General features: G+C 36.3%; 1 protein-coding gene across 1 annotated transcript in view; it reads left to right on the top strand.

Annotated features, from left to right (window-relative positions):
• RNF217 (ring finger protein 217) overlaps nt 1-19312 on the top strand; it is a 128344-nt gene that overhangs the window by 85257 nt on the left and 23775 nt on the right. The window contains exon 3 of the mRNA XM_065889171.1: nt 9763-9927. Within this exon, the coding sequence (XP_065745243.1) occupies nt 9763-9927 (165 nt within the window). The remainder of the gene's footprint in view (nt 1-9762; nt 9928-19312) is intronic.

The following is a 19312-nucleotide window of genomic DNA, read 5'->3' as shown; positions in this document are numbered from 1 at the left end:
AATAGTACAAGCATATTCCCGAATTGAGAAATTTACATTGAGACAACCTTGCCTTTGGTCAAATCCAGTCTTTTTCATTCATAACATTTGCCTTCTCATCCCTGCAACTCATGAAGCCAAAAAGTTTTACCACTCCATTTCTACAAGATTGATTTGTTTCCATTTAGAAATCTAATTTCTAACCTGAACAGTTCCTACACTTTATTAATGCAGCTCCAAATGAATGTTAATACAGAGAACAAGTTAGCATCGAGAAATTAAAAATGTTGAAGTTATGGTTGTAATGGTCCTCAGGTGATGCCTGGAGACAGACACATCACCAGCACCTGAAGGTTTTCTCCATGGCAATTATCAGCTAAGATTTTATGGTGTATTCGTGTGGTTATTTGCTTAAAGTCTCTCCCACTGGTCTCTAGGAGACCAGGTCCAGACTTGCTTACTGCTGATAACCTGTGTCAAGCACTTTGGTAGAGTATTCTCTCAAAATATATGTCTTGAGGGAACGAATAAATGGGCCAATGCATAATAAATGTGGGTGGAATATGCTGAGAGCACAGGAGAAGAAAAGACAGGAGAGATTGGGAAGGCTTCAGTAAAGGGCAAACACATTAAACTAAGCCTTGAAATGTTGAATTTGCTATGCTAGAAAAGGTGGGTCAGAGCACAGGCTTCAAACCAAATTTAAATTCTCATCCTGCCGTATGCTAGCTCTGTAACTCTGAGTACAGTTTCTGCATCTTTTACTGGTGGTAGTAATAATACCTGTCGTAAGAGTGTAATAAGGATCAAACAAGTTCACACATATAAAGTACTTAGCACCATGTCTGATATATCCTAAGTGCTCAACACGTGCTAGAAATTATTATGCTTATTATCACTATCAGGCAAAGGCAGCAGAATGAACAACCCTGGGTTATTAGCGAAGGGACTGAGGAGTCAAAAAGAATAGAGGTGGAATAAAAGATGGGGTGACTGATGGATGGTCAGAGTAAAGGGGGGTGAAACAGACTGTGTCTTGAGAAAGAGGAGCAGGTTTGGGGAGTAGAAAACTAATCATTTGAAATGTGGGATAAAGTTAATTTTGAAGACCCTTTGGGGCATCAAAGAGATATCCAAGAAGCATGGATCTAACGCTAGGAGTGATCTGATGGAAAGCATTAATATTTGAGGAGGGGAGGAGGTCCCTGAATTCACAGAAATTAGAAATATATGTTTTGGGAGGTGGGAAAGTTTGGGGAGGAGAGACAATGCATTCAGTTTGGATAGTATTACATTTGTTTTGCCCATGGTAAATCCAGTTTCTGATAACCAATGTGCTGTTGGAATGTAGAGCTCAGGAGAGGGGTCGAGTCTAAACATATAGGTTTGGGATGCAGATCTTATGAAGACCAGGGCAGGCAATGTTACTACTACCTCATGAGAATAGATGGAGAAAATCCTCTTTATGGTTTCCTTGAGGCAAAACTAATAATAATCCCCACTCTTCTCCCACAACTATTAAGCAGAACCTTGATAATTCACAAAACAGTGCTTTGACTCATCATAAGGTGAAAAAAGCCAATAAAATGTCCTGAGGAAACTCCATGTTCTTACCTTGTATATTATGCATTACTTTTTCTCTCTTGTAATCATAAATTTTCTGGGTTGAAATCACAGTTTATATTATAAAACTGCACAAATACATTATTTCCTCAGGCGGAAAAGAACTTTTCTAAGGTCTTTAAGAGTATAATCAAGTCAGTGGGTTTGTTGTTCCTAATTGGTGTACTTTAAAATATGCTTAAGTGAAAGGCTGGAATTCTAGTAATACCCAGCTTACCTCTTCCTTTGTCAGTTATTCAAACCTCGATGACCTGTCCTGAACTCCAGAAAGATACCTCTTTGGACTGCTTCCCCGACTCCCTTACCATCTCAGTCTCTGTTTGGGTTCAACCAAGGGTTGGCATTGGCAGGGAGGATGGAAAGGAGAATAGTTGATGCATTACTTCCTTACTCCCTTCCTAATCCAGTGCCAAAGCTCTGGCAGTAGCTATGTCCCTCATGACTGTGGCTTCCCCCTAGGTAGTCCCCCCCCCACCATGTTTCTAATTCTCACTAGGCTCCAGAAAATTCTTTCTTCCCTTGTCTCTTTGGCCCTAGGGATGGCAATGGTTTCCCACTGTTTCTGCTTCTGGGGGCCTGCCTGTCCTTTGTTTATTCAAATCCCAGCTGGACCTCTTCAGTTGTACTTCCAATGAGCAATTTTCATTTATATAGAAATAGATAAAAAATAAATGAATAAAATGTGCCTAAGCTTCCTTCTTGTAAACATGATTTGAGGAATTTTTTCCATCTATAAAAGTGTTTAAAGCTTTCGCATGAAAGTGTAGTTAGCATGCTGCTCTGCTCTTCTGTTTTCCCTCGACACCATCACTTCAGGTTGACAGTGTTTACACATTGGGAGTCAGATTGTGCCTCAGCCTGGCAAGATCAGTTTAGCTTACGACACACACTGAATTCTCTTGGCAGTAACGCATCATTGATGTCAGGAGCCGATAGAAAACAAGTGTAGTTTCTTAAATGATTGTTGCGAGCATAGATTTGTGAGGGAGATAAAGATAAAAGTCCTCTAGCCCAGTTTAAAGAAGCCATTTTGTGGGGGAGGGATAAATTAGGTTGGGATTAACATATACACACTACTACCGTATAGCACAGGGAGCTCTACTCAATATTCTGTAATAACCTAAGTGGGAAAAGAATCTGAAAAAGAATAGATATATGCATATGTATGACTAAATCACTTTGCTGTACACCTGAAACTAACACAACATTGTAAATCAACTATACTCCAATATAAAGTAAAAATTAAAAAAAAAATAAAGAAGCCATCTTAAACAAAGGGTGTGTTATATATGTTTCCACTAAACAAATGTATAGCGCTCAGCTATGATGCAAGCCTACTAAGTTTTATTAGGATGTGTTTCTCCCTGTAGTTACTAATGAGATGCTTTGCTAAAGTTGTTCTTTGTTTCCTGTCTTGATGCATAAGTTAGCCGTAATATTTTATAGAGTCTTTACTTGTACTTGGAACTTCTAGCAACAAAAGCCAAATATTGGAATTCATTTGAAATTTTAGCCTTCATCTGACCTTAAAAGAGAAAAAACTACAATAATTGTAATAATAGAGGCTCATGGCTACCATAAATTGACCAGCCATGGGATTGAGAACTGTTTGTCTTTTTCACTTCATCACATCATCCCTTGTATCTTCAGCACAAGAGACAAGTGAAGAATCATTTCTCTTTGACAACCTGCTGAATAGTGGGTAAAAGTAAGCCAAGCCTTGCGCCCATTATAAAGGGATCTGGAAGATGTTAGGACTGTGCATTTCTCACCTAGTTTACTCTGTATTTCTACTTTTCCATATCTGCCATCTCAGAACTGTAAGGGAACCCCATGCATTAGTCTATATGCCTACACCAGGTGACCATTCAGACACTGAACACTTCCATTGTTAGGGAACTTGCTACTTATAGAATCATTCCCTTCCATTTTGAAAGATTCATTGTTACATTCAGGCTGAGATCTCTTTCTCCTGCTTCACCTATTGGCTACAGAGAATACTCCCATTTTCTCACGTACACTCTGTACTTAGCCCTCTTGCTTCTTTCCGTGGGTATCTCTGTGAGATGTTAGCCTTTTGTGTTGTGTTCAGAATAGGGTGTCCTTTTGAAAACCGGATGATGCCATCCTGCTCTGGCTAGTGAATTTGGTTATGCAAATCAGAGCAGAATCTTCCAGTACACTTTATATTCATCTATGAAGAGGTGGAAGAAATAGACTCAGATATTCCTCTGGGCCTTGCTCTCTAGGTTTAGAGGAAGAGTCTATAAATGCTTAAAGATGATTCCTGGCAATACAAGCAAGATGGGTTAGTATGGAACAGTGATTCTCAAATTAGGAAGAGAGGAAGGACTCTTTTCAAAGAACAAAACCTCCATTCCCAAGTTCCTATATACTGCCCTAGAAAAGCATGCCTCTCCGTTGAAAATAAAAGCTAGCATTGAAGTGAATGTATTGTGCAATAAGTAGTGTGTTGCACATGTCAAAGGAGCCTGGAAACCATAAGAGGGATGTCGGTAAAGTTATTTAGATGAATAAACACTATCTCCATTTAGGTTATCTTGTCATGAGTTACTATGCATTCTTGTCCTTATTTGGTCCCCAACCTTTAGGAAAGTTTCCCTTTCATTTTCCAGTTTAGTTTAAGCTATGCTGTGAGAAATTAAGGGAAGGCTCACTTGACCACGTTTGGACTATGTTTAGGGAGCAGTGCCTCATGAAGCCCATGTGTTATTGGCACTACATTCAGGGAGAGGTTCCCAAGTAGGAGGTAAAATCTTAGGGAATAAAATCAAGGCAAGAAGTCAAGTCATCTTTCCCACTTGGAGAACCTTCCGCCACTGCCACTCTTGCTCTAGGATTTGATCTTAAAAGGGAGCAGATCGTGCTTCCTTGAAAATATTTGAAGTCACGCATAAGAGACTTCTTTTCTCCTGTCTGTAACACCCAGCACTTCCTCACAATATTCTTCTCTTCAAGAAAACCTCCTTAAGTTGTTACAAAACTTTTTATAACTACAAGATGTCGTGATTATTTACATGTATATTGATCAGTTTCTTTAGGACATACTAGTCAGACAGCCACAAGTTCTATATGGTTCGTATAAGAAGTTTCTGGACCACAGCGTGTTTTGAAAGACACATCAGGAGTATAGGAACCTTAATGTAAGGCTAGTTGGACCCTGTTTTTGGGCACGTCTACAAGGCTCAGGGTTGACGCAGCTGAAGTGACACCTCTGTTCGGGCCCCACTGGAGCACTTACTATTTCCCCAGTGCACCGTGTGCTCTCAGGCCTCGATGGTGGCTCAGGCTGGACTCTGCCTGAAGTGTTATCCTGTCACTTGTCCCAGTGACATCCCACTTATCTTCCAAGGCCGTATTTTCTCTGACTTCTACTCTTTAGCCTTCCCTGAGGCACATTTCTCATGGCATCCTCTTGTCCAAGCGTCTACTCTAGCAGTTGTTACATGGTTTTATAGCTCTTGCGGTTTATTATATCTGTCTGCCTTCAGTAATTTTTTTGAGGACAGTATTTTCATTCTTTTCGATGTGCCTAAAATCAGTACACTCAGTATCTGTTACTTGAAGGTGCTCAATAAGTATCTGTTGAATGGTCAAATGATTTGATGAATGTTTCATTCTTGAGTATTTGTCTTAATCTGAATTTCTAATAAGGCAGATTCTTCTTGGAAAATCGAGTTAATTCATACTCGATTTTGTCGAGTATGTTGTCTAATATTTTGAGTTTGATAAGTAATGATTTTGTGATTTATTTAAAATAATTATGAATATAGGAGTGTATAGTATTTAGGCAAGAAAAGACTTATTTGGGGTGCTCTTTGGTTTTGAAGTCTGTTTTTGTTATGTGGGTTATTTCTTTATTGGCATGATGAACTGTCAAGAGAAAATACCATTTGCTTCGGGCAAGTGGGTTGGTTTAATTTGTCATCTGAGTGTCACTGTAGCCCAGAATTCTAGAAAAACTAAGGGAATTCAGAAGTAAAAAAAATGTAATATGAGGTTCTTTTATTGTTCATGGATTATAGAACAAGTTAGTCAAGATTCCTAACTCTGATAACTTTATTTCTGAAACACTTGTAGCCTTGCCTCTTGTAGAAGAGTTTGCACATTAATCATGATGTTCAGTAAAATGTTATGTGGGTAAAATATTTAGTAAACATCATTTGGTAATCTAAGAAGCAATGATACCATCTCAGCCACTGGTCATAAATTAGACATGTTGGGTTTTCTTGGAATTTATGTAATGTTAGCCAATATGCAGTACTTGCTCTGTGCAAAGTAATTCATTTTACAAAGAACTTACTGAGTGCCTACCGTGTGCCACAAGTTCTGTGTTACTTAACTCAGGAAACAGAGTGAATGAGAAGCAGCCTTTGCCCTCAGTGAACCTGTAGGCTGTTAGGGAGATTAGATAGCTACGTGTAATGTAAGTTCTGCAAGATACTGAATCTGGTTGGGAGAAATAGGGAAGACATCTTGGAGCAAGTAGCATTTCATCTGGTTAAGATTTCAATAGACAGATTGTGTTCATTGGACCTTCTCCAATTACAAAAAGCAGAGCTTTGCTGTCTTTCAAGCCCCCTCACTTAATGCGTTTTACTATGAGGTTGCACGGGAAGTAGTAGGAAGGGCAAGAAAGCAGTCCCAGCTGCCACCCAGGTGGGCCTCGTGGAGAACCAGACACTAGCTCTGAGGACATGAGAGCCCCTCTGTTGTGTTACTAGAAGTGAAAATGACTGCTGTTCCCTTCTCCAGTGATCTGCACTGTGTTCACTTAGCTTTTCTCTGTCTTTGCCTCTGCAGCCAAGGTAGAGTGCACGTGTATCCCTTTTTCATTCCTCAAGAGAGAAAATCTGTCTTGGCTAATCTCTGTTCAACAAGGAACATGCTCTGCCCAAAGCTCCTGCCAGCCACCTCGTAGGCTTCTTGCCCACAAGTAGATCCCTGCTTTTAGCCTGGGGACTCATCCCTGGTGTAATCAGTTGTGGCCAGTGCTGTGGGGTCACGTGATACAGAGCAATGCTCTCAGACTTTAACATGGGGACGAAAATGCAGGCTCTGGTTCAGTAGGTCGGGGGCGTGACATGAATTCTTTGTCTCCAACAAACTTCCAGGTGTTGCCGATGCTGCCGCTTCCCCAACTACACTTTGAGTAGCCAGCGTAGAGTGTGGTGACCGCTGTGTGAACATAATGACTCAGGAGGCAGGCACTCTGTGTGGGAGGGCTGTGGCTGTGAGATGGCATTTCATGTGGAGGAAGATGCAGTGTTCATGTCTACAATTTTGAATATGGTTACGGTTGGAATGAATAAGGCATCTTCAAACCAGAAAGTCAGTATTTAAACAATTCAGGTACAGTCTTTGAATAACAAGGTGGTTGGGATTGGTGATTAGTCCTTGTATTATTTTAATCCAAAGCAAGGCAGTAGTTATTTTAATGTTTTCAGTGAGACAGTAAGCAGGCGAGTCTGAATTTAAATTATTTATCTTCACTTGAGAGCTTGCTGCAAAACTCCTTTCATAGTTTGCAACCAAGTCTGTGTTGTCTGTGAGGATCGGCAGTGAAACTTAGTTGTTTATTATGTGAAGTTGGGAGCCAGAGTCCCTGGGAAGGACACCAAGTATTAGATTCCTTATCATTCTTAGGAGAACCTACATTTCTAATTGTCTTCATTAGAGATCCATAGATACGATAGTTCAGCACTTGGTCACAGAGATCCTTGAACCATTATAATGTCTGACATCCTTTGAGTTAATCCCAGTTTCAAAGCCCCCATTACAGTCATTCTTCTACTATTCATTTCATAAGTATAATCTAAGACTGACTGATTAAAAACCAAAGAGGTTTGTTTTTTTTTAATTTAACAGTGCTAGAGTTCAGTAATTTAGAATTATGTATAATGTCTAATAGAAGAGAACTGAATTAAATATTCCAGCCCTTCTGACGTAGTGGCAGAAGCAGGAGGAAAAGTGAGTCTTTTCGACTTCCTCGTTTCATTCATTACATTCAAAAATTACATTCATGTAGGCCCCCATGTAATATTCACGTGTATTCTTCATTGTTTTAAGTGATCTTTTTACATTGTTTTATTATCTGGAGTTTACCCATTTCGACTCATTCTTCTTACTTTAAAAATAACTTATTTTGGGCTTCCCTGGTGGCGCAGTGGTTGAGAGTCCGCCTGCCGATGCAGCGGACACAGGTTCGAGCCCTGGTCTGGGAAGATCCCACATGCCGCGGAGCAACTAGGCCCGTGAGCCACAACTACTGAGCCTGCGCGTCTGGAGCCTGTGCTCCACAACAAGAGAGGCCACGATAGTGAGAGGCCCGCGCACCGCGATGAAGAGGGGCCCCCGCTTGCCGCAACTAGAGAAAGCCCTCGCACAGAAACGAAGACCCAACACAGCCAAAAATAAATAAAGAATTAAAAAATAATAATAATAATAACTTATTTTAACTTTAATGATCAGAAAAGGCAAAAATGGCTATTTTAAATGACTAAATAGTATCATCCTTTAAAAAAAAAACAGGGTCTCCTAATTTATGGGAGTAAAATCTTGAAAGGGATTTTCAAAATTCACCTTATGTTGATAATCATATAGAATTCTGATTTACTGAATAGATTAACCACATGACCTTCTTTGACTTTTACACTTTGGTTTTCAGTCATCAAAGCAAGAATGCTGTTTAGTATGAGGAATTGTTTTGGCACAATGAAAACGATGCTGGCCTTGAAGTCAGACAACTTTACTTGCTATGTTTCTTTGGGCAAGTTATTTAATCTCTGTGAGCATTAGTTTCCTCATCTGTAAACTTATGATGTTCATATCGACTTTACGGCATTATTTTGTTGATAAAGATAAATTATGCATGTTATACAGCCGTATAAACGTTACCATATAACAGCATTTTAATAAATAAGCATGAAGATTTTTAGAATTTTATGACAAAATACTATTTTGTTTTGCTATAAAGTAAAAGAGAAAGTATTTTTGTTACTCATATTTGCCTAGGAATAACATTATCTATCCTTGACATAGATGAATACTGCCGTGCTTTGAGGTATAAACATAAAAGCTGATTGTAATTGCCACTCAGTTAATCTATAGATTGGAACCACCATTGTCAAAAAAGTGGTTTTCCAAAAAAGAAAGTAGTGATATTGTATACAGTTTACCAAAAGAGATTCTAACTAATCTTCAAAGTGTAGTCAGTAAATTCAGTCATGCTCAGTGAAGTAATTTGCAGGAGCACAGAGAATAGTCAGTTGTTTATAGTGAGACATTTTATTAACTCACTTTAATCAGACAGAACTGGGAAAGTCAAGTTATGCTCATATGTTTGTAGAGAGTGAGGACCAGAAATATGGTGAGAGAATGGGATGCCGCACTGTTATTCAAAATACAGGAAGTCAGATAAAGTGTCTTTCATGTCAAGTGGAAGACAGATATTTTCAAAACATATACATGCACTTTTCACATACACCTCCACATAGTGAACTTACGAAGACATCTTCTGATGGTTTCCTAGGTACAGGCCACAGGACCACCATATGTATATATTTCTAATAAGATCCTTTATATTATTTTTATAATTAACCTCCCTTAGATTAATAGCAAACCATGGATATCCATTATCACAGCAAATGCTGGTATAGTAGTTTATTTGCCAGTGCATTTTTCATTTGATGAAGCATCTGTGGAGCTTTGATTTTATAAAAGTGAATGAAGCTGTTGGTAAGAAGAGCGATGGAAATGCCTGGAAAATTGGTTCAAGGGACAGGCGAGTTCAAGGGCAGAAGCCTGAGTGTGGATCTGGGGCATTGTGAGCCTTCAGATTTTACTCTGTGCTTCAATCTAGGGGGTTTTCTTAAGGCCAAATTGATTTCCAGAATATCCGAAGGGTTTAATTCTAGTGTGGTCTACAAACAGTCAAATCACCCATGCCAAAGCAATTCTTTCCTCCTTTAATAACAGAACAGTCATATCTTATTCTAGTTTCAGTTTTGTATAGGGGGAGGTATTTTAAATTTGGACCAATTATAGCCTTTTAGCTAATTTCCCTAAGCATCACCATTCTTATCTTTTTAAACAATTTAATATACCTACTAGTACTTAATATTACTTTTCCTTATGCAGATCCAGTGCCCCACTTGCCAATTCGTCTGGTGTTTTAAGTGCCACTCTCCTTGGCATGAAGGTGTTAACTGCAAGGAGTACAAAAAAGGAGACAAATTATTGCGTCACTGGGCCAGCGAAATTGAGCATGGGCAGAGGAACGCCCAGAAGTGTCCGAAGTGCAAGGTGAGACAAACTTCGGGAGGGAAGGAAACAAACACGTGCATCTGGCTATCACTGAACGATACTATTTACAATATTGAAGTGAAGTCTCTGTATAACTTTCTTAATGCAGAGGTGGAGAAAAAGAATATTTGCTGTTTCATTTTAGAAGAGTAATTATATTACATAACTAAAATGAAGATTTTTATATATAAACAATGTATATTCTTACATTACATTTCAGAATTTAAGGAGGCTACGTATAAATATGGATCTTAAACTTCAAAATTCTAATTTACCATTTAAAAATGGAGATGTGTGTACAGGAAGAAGCTCATATGAAAATGATACAAAGTATTATTTCTAGTTTGCCAACATGGACTATAATCACTTCTCAATTAGGTAGGCTCTGAATCCTTGTAATCCTTTGGGATTTTTCCCCTCTGCCATTGCTTATCACTTTAGGATTACATTAAACTGGTCATTTCCCTTTTTGTAAATCTGGTGACGTAGAAGCTAAGAGCTAAAATCAGGACTTTATGAATCCCATTTTACTTTCATGCAAGTAATCAAGAGTTAGCAAACATTTGAGCAGAGACCTAGATGTTGAAAGTCAACCATGCAGACAGCCAGGGAATGATCTCCTATAGACAAATCAGCACGTAAATCCAGCCAGAAAACTTTGGATTTGACTCTTATAGGATAGGGGTCTGTTGAAGTTTGAAGTTTTTTTTTTTTAAAGCTCACTTTAGAAAATTATATGTATGTAAATGCACATGTACACTCCACCATGTGTGGTTTCCATTTTGTGCCAAATTTATTTTTGATAATCTTGTCTAAACCAGGCCTAATTTTCTTTCAAGAATAATTTTGCAATTCCCTCCAGGATGCTTAGCACCAAGATAAATGAAATTTGAATTATCAGGAAAAATTTTTAAATTAATCATGTGAATGAAGCTTGAAGTAGTATATTCTGAAGCCTATAAATGAGAATAAATATAATGTACAGATTCACTACACCAAATTCACATACTAGTTTATATGTATAGTAAGTAAAGCATTGCCTGAAATAACATGTTATGTTCTTAGCAATTGGAACATGTTATGTTCTTAGCAATTGGAACATGTTATGTTCTTAGCAATTGGAAGAAATTTTTGAAATAGTTTGGATGGCCCGGCTGTCTTAAAAGTGACGTCTACAGATGTTTGAGTTAAAGCTTTCTTTGTTTTCCGTGTAGAAGGCAAATTCATTTACAATTATCCCTTTGATTTTTTTTTTAAACATCTTTATTGAAGTATAATTGCTTTACAGTGGTGTTTTAGTAAGGCTGCTTCAGATCACTGCATCAATTGCTCCGTAGATTTTTATTTTTTACCCATTGAAGAACAATGGGAAGATGAGGCCTTTCCCCCTTTCTGTTGCCTTTCCAATTTACTCAGAGGTACTGCTCAGTTTCAAACTAAATAAAGGCCAGTAGGAATTCAGGAGCGCTGTTTAAGTCATTCTACTTGACACTTTGTTCTTAGGTATACTTTATATCCCTCTGGAAAGCTGTGAAACAATTACCAGTCGGCCTGGCTCTAAGAATGAGTGCTAAATGAGGGCTACTGCAGCATTATATGTTAGGGATTTTCTGAATGAGTTGAGGTAATACATAAAAACATACGTTTGTTACTGTAATCCCTCAATCTAACATTAAATGAACTCAATGAACATTAAATGAACGATGTATTGAAAGAAAAAGCACCCAGCTGTAAGGAATTTACTGAATGCACTAACAGCTCCCACAGTTTTTACAAATATAGATAAACAGCTAAGAGGATGCATACATGCTGGTTCTCTTTTGAAATAATAGCTAAAAGGTTGGGGTTTGAAAATGAACTACCTTTTAAATAGCTGAAGGGGAAGGAGCCAAAGAACCCTGGAATGAGTTTACATGACTACCTTGTAGTGGAGAATCTACTTGCTCGTGAGATCCAGGTTCCATAAAATTTATGTCAGCTTAAGTCGTATTTTATGACTCGTTTTGAATACAGATAGTTTCAGGGCTTTTATAAGCATATGACTTTAAAGTTTTGCACTTTCTTAATTGTGATTTTTTTGTCATTGTTGTTGGACCATAAAATTATATTTTTGCCCATGAAGCCTCTCTAATACTAGAAATCCACAAGGAGATGTTATTCAGTGTATTAATATTTTATATTCCAAGGCTTTATTTTTATAAATAATCTTTTAAAATTTATAAATATGAAAAAGGAAGATGCTAGGAATTTATGAAAAAAATTTCACACAGTGCTTCCAGGTGAACAAAAGAATTATCATATATTTTCCTATGAATATGTTTTCAATAATCAAATATGTTTAAAATTTTGTTGTGACCAAAGTATATTTATGTACCCTGCACAGGTATATTTGCTTAGATTGATTCATAATTTTAATAATTATTTTGATTTTGATTTTTTATTTTATTTTATTTTTTTGCGGTACGCGGGCCTCTCACTGTTGTGGCCTCTCCCGTTGCGGAGCACAGGCTCCGGACGCGCAGGCTCAGCGGCCATGGCTCACGGGCCCAGCCGCTCCGCGGCATGTGGGATCTTCCCGGACCGGGGCACGAACCCGTGTCCCCTGCATCGGCAGGCGGACCCTCAACCGCTGCGCCACCAGGGAAGCCCTATTTTGATTTTTAAATGTTTGTTTTGTTCATAGAGGTCATATAACATATGATAGAAATTTGGAAAAGAGAGGGAAAGAATTCACCAGAATCCTGCCACTCCAATATACTCACTGTTAACATATTAGTGTCTCCTCGGTGTCTCCCCTATTTAAGTAGCTTTAAAAAAAATAGAATCGTAGTATGGGGATAATTTGATATGCTTTGTTTTTCCATTTAACACGTCAAACCTTTCTTACGTTACTAAATACTTTTCGTAACATTTACTAACTAAGTAATATTTGCTTAAATATCCTTCTGCTGTTAGTTACCAAAGCTGGCTTTGTTGGTGTTCGGGTTTTTTTTAAAAATATCTATATATTATAAATAGTGTATTGATATTCATCTTGAATATGTATTTTTCCATATTTTGGACCCTTAAAAGCATATATTCCTGAAGACAGAATTACTAGGTTAAAGGATATCAGTGTTTTCAGTATTTGGTACATAGTGCCAATTTGCTTTCTAAAAAGACTGAAACAATTTATAATTCCACCAGAAAAATCTGAGAACCTATTTCTGTATGATCATTTCTTATTAGCAGTTCAAGTATTTTTAAATGCATATTTAATACTTTAAAAATATTTTGTTCTTATATTTTGAATTGTCTTGTTTGCTTTTAGATTGAGTACGAATTCATGTATTTGTGAGTTTGAAATGCCCCTTTTTGAATTATCTGTTCATATCCTTTGCCCACTTGTTTAGGTCAGGTTGGGGATATTTTTTATTATCAAACCATATGAGCTCTCTATTTTCTATTTGAAAATATTAATTCCTTTTCTGACATATTCTTTCCTATCTTTTATTACTTTCTTTTATATCAGTGATAATTTTTTTAAACTTAATTGGTTTATGTGTGTGCATTTTTTTAATTTTTAAAAATTTGTGTTTGACCAAATATATCATTCTTTTTATTTTTGGAAAGAAAGAACACATAAACACATACATATATATGATATGTGAATATATTTATATTTATATATCTTTTATAAATATTTTACTACTAAGCCTAAAAAGTTATCTATCATCCAGAAGCTTGATAAATGGTCTATTTTCTTTCTTTCTTTTTAGTATTTAATTTCTAAATATTTTAACTCTTTGATCTACCCATTACTTATTTTGATGTTTATTATGCATTGGATACATACACTAATTTTTTCCAAATTAATAGCATCTAATCTAAATGTGTCCCCCTACCCATTGATTTGTAATTTTTCTCTAAACATATGTTAAATTTATATAAGAGCTCTTTTCTGAGCTCCCTAATCTTGTAGCTGCTAATTTTTTAAAAAAACTTCTGTGCTTGTACTGGTGAGTGTTAAATGATTATGCTTTTGTAAAATTTTCCCATCCATACAAGGTTTGATAATCAATTCATTATTTCAATTAGTATTCCAAATAAACCAACTTTTCTTTCATTAGCTTATAATTATTATTTATCCTGTAATGAGTTTTTATTTTTATCTCAAGTGGAAAGATCAGTTTAATAGATGGTATAATATTATGAAGAGATTTGACTTATGCTGAGAAATCAAAATTATTATTTATAATTGAATTTTGGCAGATAATCAGACTGAGTATTAAAACATTTTTTCTCCCATATACAATCAAGATACTTATTCATAAGTGTGTTTTCTTTAATACTAGTATAAAAATATACAAGCATTTATGGAAGTCATTTATTTATAGGACATTTTTATGAAAAATTAATAGTAGCATAGTAAGATCAACTTTTCTTAGCCATTTTTTTTGAGTCTCATTGCTTCCCTAATTCATAGTATTCTTCAGTCACTTGTGAGACACCAATTTTTATCTTAAAAATGTGTCTTCTATTTTGTATAAATTCTTAACCTACCAGAAATATATGCTAATTTTAAAATGTCTCTCTGGAAAATAGTTACCACAAGACTAAATCTAGTTCATGATAATTTTAAATTAAATTTAAAGCAAATAGCAGATTTAAATTTTGTTGGAGGTATTAGAATATTTGTTCAGTTTTATGCAAAAATTCATTTGAGACTTGTGTCTTATAACACAGATTAGACACTAAACTCTGAGTTAATAAGAAAAAAAATTGTCAAAGAAAGTGAAAAGTGAGATGCACACCTAAAAATTAACAAACATGAGATTATACAATACAAAACAAATAAGTAAGCAGTTGTAAGCAATTTCATTTGTATACTTTAGATTTAAATTGTTCATAAAAAATTTTGGAAACAGTATTAAGTGCAAATTTTTTAAAATATATATTATCATTTGAAAGCCTGAAATACTTAAACTATTCCAAAGTATACATTGATAGTTCTTTAAATGGTACAGTAATACCCCACTAACTAAATTAAAAGCAAAAAACAAAGAAATTATTTTATCATTTCCTTTTTTCCAGAAAATGGCGACCACCTATAATTTTATTGTTCAACGCATACTTTATAAAAAGTCTTTTTGTTTTTATTTGGCAGCACTGTGCGGCTTGCAGGATCTCAGTTCCCCAATCAGGGATTGAACCTTGGCCACAGCAGTGAAAGCCCATAATCCTAACCAGTAGGCCATCAGGGAACTCCCCGAAAGTCTTTTTATTATTTATTTTAGTTTATTAATAAATGTGTGTTAGGTCATAGCAAACCCCAGCTGGATGATTCTAAAGGCCTGAACGATTTTAGAAGAATTAGAAATCTCTAATATTATTGTCTAATATTATAATAAGCATCATTAAAGCTAAAAACAATCATGAACCTTCAGGAATGTAAATGAGAACTCTGTAAGAATGGTTAATGATCCAATCTTCTGATTGTTCCTCAAAAGGTTTAATACTAGTCAATTAGTGTTAGTTAACCAGGTTTTATCTTTTAGCTATATCATGTTTTTCTATTTAAAATGTTTTTTAAAATGGGGTTTTAACATTCAGAACTCGACAAAGGCCAGATTTCTGCCCTCTGAGTATATTTTTTTAACGTACGTACTTTCAAAACAGAGCTGGACACACCTTCAGGCCCTTTTACCCAATAATTTGAGGCGAGCCAGTTTAAAGCCAGCAGGAAGTTAAAGTTAAGAAACAATTTTATAAAAAAGGCAGTATAAAAAGAAAATTTTATCTCTTCAAAAATATTTCTGAAAGAAATATTGTAATATGTTAACATTATTAAATATCAGTGGTAAATCCATGCATGTCTGTTACACTGTCATCTTTAAATCTTAAATGTTGGAAATACTTCATGAGTAAAAATAAGTAAAACCTAACAAGAGAACAGAAGGACTCTAACATCACAGCTTTGTGGAGCTGCTTACACATCTCTGTTTGCCTCTGCAACCTCTAAGGATTTGACTATTACATTTTCTTTTTCCTTCCTCAGGTAAAAGTTCAATGTTTCTAAGAATACTGGGCTTACTAAAGCAAAGTTGGTGTTAATATTTCTCAAAATGGTTAGCTTTTCATAATTTAGAAAATTGAAGGGGAATTCCTCAAACATCCCTACCCCAAACTACATTCTTCCTTAATGTCAGATAAGAGAAATACTTATGTGAACATTTATATAATGTGGTACAAATATAGTCATAGCCAACTAGATGACATGCAGCTGACCACTTTAATTTTTCTCTTATATAAGTAATAACATATCTCTAGTTAGGACATTTTACAAAACATTGAATAGGGATAATTAATTAGGAAGTTATACATTTTCATAGGCTAATATATAAGTAATGTGATTTATGAATTAAGGGTAATTAAGTCATTTATTTTATTCCAAGGTCAACATATATCCTATTTTTAGGAGGCAGGACAGTCACTTTTTTTTTTTTTTTTTTAAGAAATGCCAAGATATGAGCAGGGAGTGCTGAGTTCTAATATGCCAGCTTTATTTTATTCATAAAAATGCCTTTGTACAACGCTCTGTCTTTCTTTGTAGTGTTAGCACAGTAATAATAATGGCAATACTATCTACATGTACTGATATTTACTACATATTACTCTCCATTGCAGTTTTACACGCATATTATCTCATCAGATCCTCAGATGTGATACTAAGATGCTAAGTTCCAATGTGCCCTCCAAATCTTAACTATTAAATGGCTTTTGATAAAACTTTAAGGTGTTTCACAGTAATAATAAAACGATAGGTTCAATAGTATGTGAGTTCCATTTGTTGTCTCATTTAAATCTCAAAGGAAAGTTGTGAGAAAGGGGTAATTACCACCACTTAAAGATATAGAAACAGTTTAAGAGAGGTTAAGTAACTGAACCAAAAGGCAGGCAGGGGAAAGTACATTATATTCATAATTTGTTGAGAATTTGGAATTTAAGGAATTTGCTTGTCAAAATATTTCCTTTCAGATATTTTATTCTCTTAAATCCTGTAATAGGATGCTTTTGGCAAAAATGTATTGATTCAGAGAAAAGATTAATTTGCTCCTGTTCACATCAAATTAGCACAAACCCTGTCTGTGGGCTCTTATATCTGAGCTATAGCTATAGAGCCTATGGTTACTGAGGAAAGAACTTAGGGTATTAATGTTGGATTTTATAGATAATCCTGCAATTCTCTAGCACTTCACACATTGCTGCAAAAGTATGTTCAGCAGCTGGTGACTGCTTTTAAATAGTGCCCGTTGCAGAAAATAAAAGAGCTTCTCCTTGACCACTAATTACCCGCTTTAACTCTCCAGATTGCTTGAAATCACTAAATTTGAAGCAGCGGTTATCACTGCTACTGTTTTCTTGAAGTGCCAAAACCTAGACCTTAGTTGTGAGAAGAGCCTGATTGTTTGGTGACAAATGTTTTATAGGATATAAACTGTATTTCATCCAATGCTCCATTTTTATGACTAATAACTTCAATATTTGTTTACTGTCTGAGATTAAATGTATAATGTGAGTACGTATAACATTTCATTAAAAATCAATACATTGTCCTCGTAATATAGAATAAAAATAAGTGCAAATATAATGAAATAATATGTATTTCAACATGTAAATGTTCAGGTACCATGACATTAAAAGACAAAAAGTAGCAGATTTTTGAACCCATTTAAAATGCATAAATTTGGATTTAAGAAACCATGAAGTGAAGCCTAAATATTATCAATAGCTATCGTTTTTATCTGACATTTTAAAATGAGGACAAAATTAGTGTATATGTATATATGTATGTGTGTATATATATGTATGCTTATATATGTATGCATATGTAAATATGAATGTATACAATTTTATTGCTAGAAAATTCAAGATACATTAAAATCATACAGGGGCTTCCCTGGTGGCGGAGTGGTTGGGAGTCCGCCTGCCAATGCAGGGGACACGGGTTCATGCCCCGGTCCAGGAGGATCCCGCATGCCGCGGAGCGGCTGGGCCCGTGAGCCATGGCCGCTGAGCCTGCGCGTCCGGAGCCTGTGCTCCGCAACGGGAGAGGCCACAACAGTGAGAGGCCCGCGTACCGCAAAAAAAAAAAAAAAATCATACATACATCTTTGGGGCTTATATATAAAATGAAGTTAGATTCTGAATACAATCACTCTTTCTCAGTTTACACCGTAGCTATACAGTAACTAAAAAATTATCTAGTAAAACCATACAAACATTATTTGCGTTTATATATAAAATGAAATTAGGTAACATGTTCAGATATTTATAAACAGATTTTCACCTATATGAATGTCTAGTGTGTCAGAAAATTGTATGGGTGGAACCTAAATCTCTTCTGTGTGGGATGTCCCAAACATTGAAGAACAGCCCAAGATGCCAGTATCAGTCACCTTTGTGACAACTGAACATTCCCCTACCAAAGAAATTCTGAAGCATCTCCAGGGGCCTGAGAGACCCTGTGGAGAGCCCCTGTTAGAGATGAGGGCTTCTGAGAGGAATGAAGGCCAATGAGCTGTGTAGACAGGGAATAATTGAGTAAAAATCTGCCCATTTTCCATTTGGATACCTATGGGGCCAGTTTTGCTAAAGGATCTAAAGCTTTCTAAGATGGTTCATTTATTTTTCTTTTCATTTGATTTCAGGCTTTAAGAATTGCTTTTTCTTTCTGCAGCAAACTCAACTTAGAACTCCAAACAGGATACAAGTTTTGCTGGTAGCAGCAATCAGTAGGCAGATCAACAAAGTTTGGAGAACTATGAGAAAAGGTCTATATCCAAATTCCTAAGCAATGTCTTCATTTGCCTTAGTGAGCTTCTCCAGCACAGTGCACTCTCCTGTCCCCAAGATGGGCTTTCTCATAGTTTCTCCGTCTCAGTACATGGCAACTGCAACCTTCTAGCTGCTCAAGTCAAGAATTTGACCTCTTTCTCTCACACCCACACATACTGTCAGTCATTAACTTTTGTAGATTGTACCATCGAAATATATGTGGAATTTGACAACATCTCAGCACCCTTGCTGTCACTAATCTGGTACAGGACATCATCATCTTTCTCCCTCTAAGATTTTTGCAATAGCCTCCTGACTGGATTCTTACTCTTCACAATGTTCCTAACCCAGCAGCCCAGCAGCCAGAATGAGACTGCTAAACCTAAGGCAGATTACGTACCCCTCTGCTCAAAATCCTCCATGGCTCCCATCTCACACAAAGCAAAAGCTAGTCCGTACAGTGACCATGTGCCCCATCACACTCTGCTCACGCCCGCACCCCGTTATTCCTCCGACCTCATCTTGTACTTCCTTCACCCTCCTCCAGCCACACTGCCCTCCTGGCTGT

The sequence above is a fragment of the Phocoena phocoena genome, chromosome 12 (genome assembly GCF_963924675.1).
Source record: "Phocoena phocoena chromosome 12, mPhoPho1.1, whole genome shotgun sequence".
NCBI classification, from domain to species: Eukaryota; Metazoa; Chordata; class Mammalia; order Artiodactyla; family Phocoenidae; genus Phocoena; species Phocoena phocoena.
Note: the sequence above shows the minus strand (reverse complement) of the source record. Positions and strands in the feature narration are given on the sequence as shown.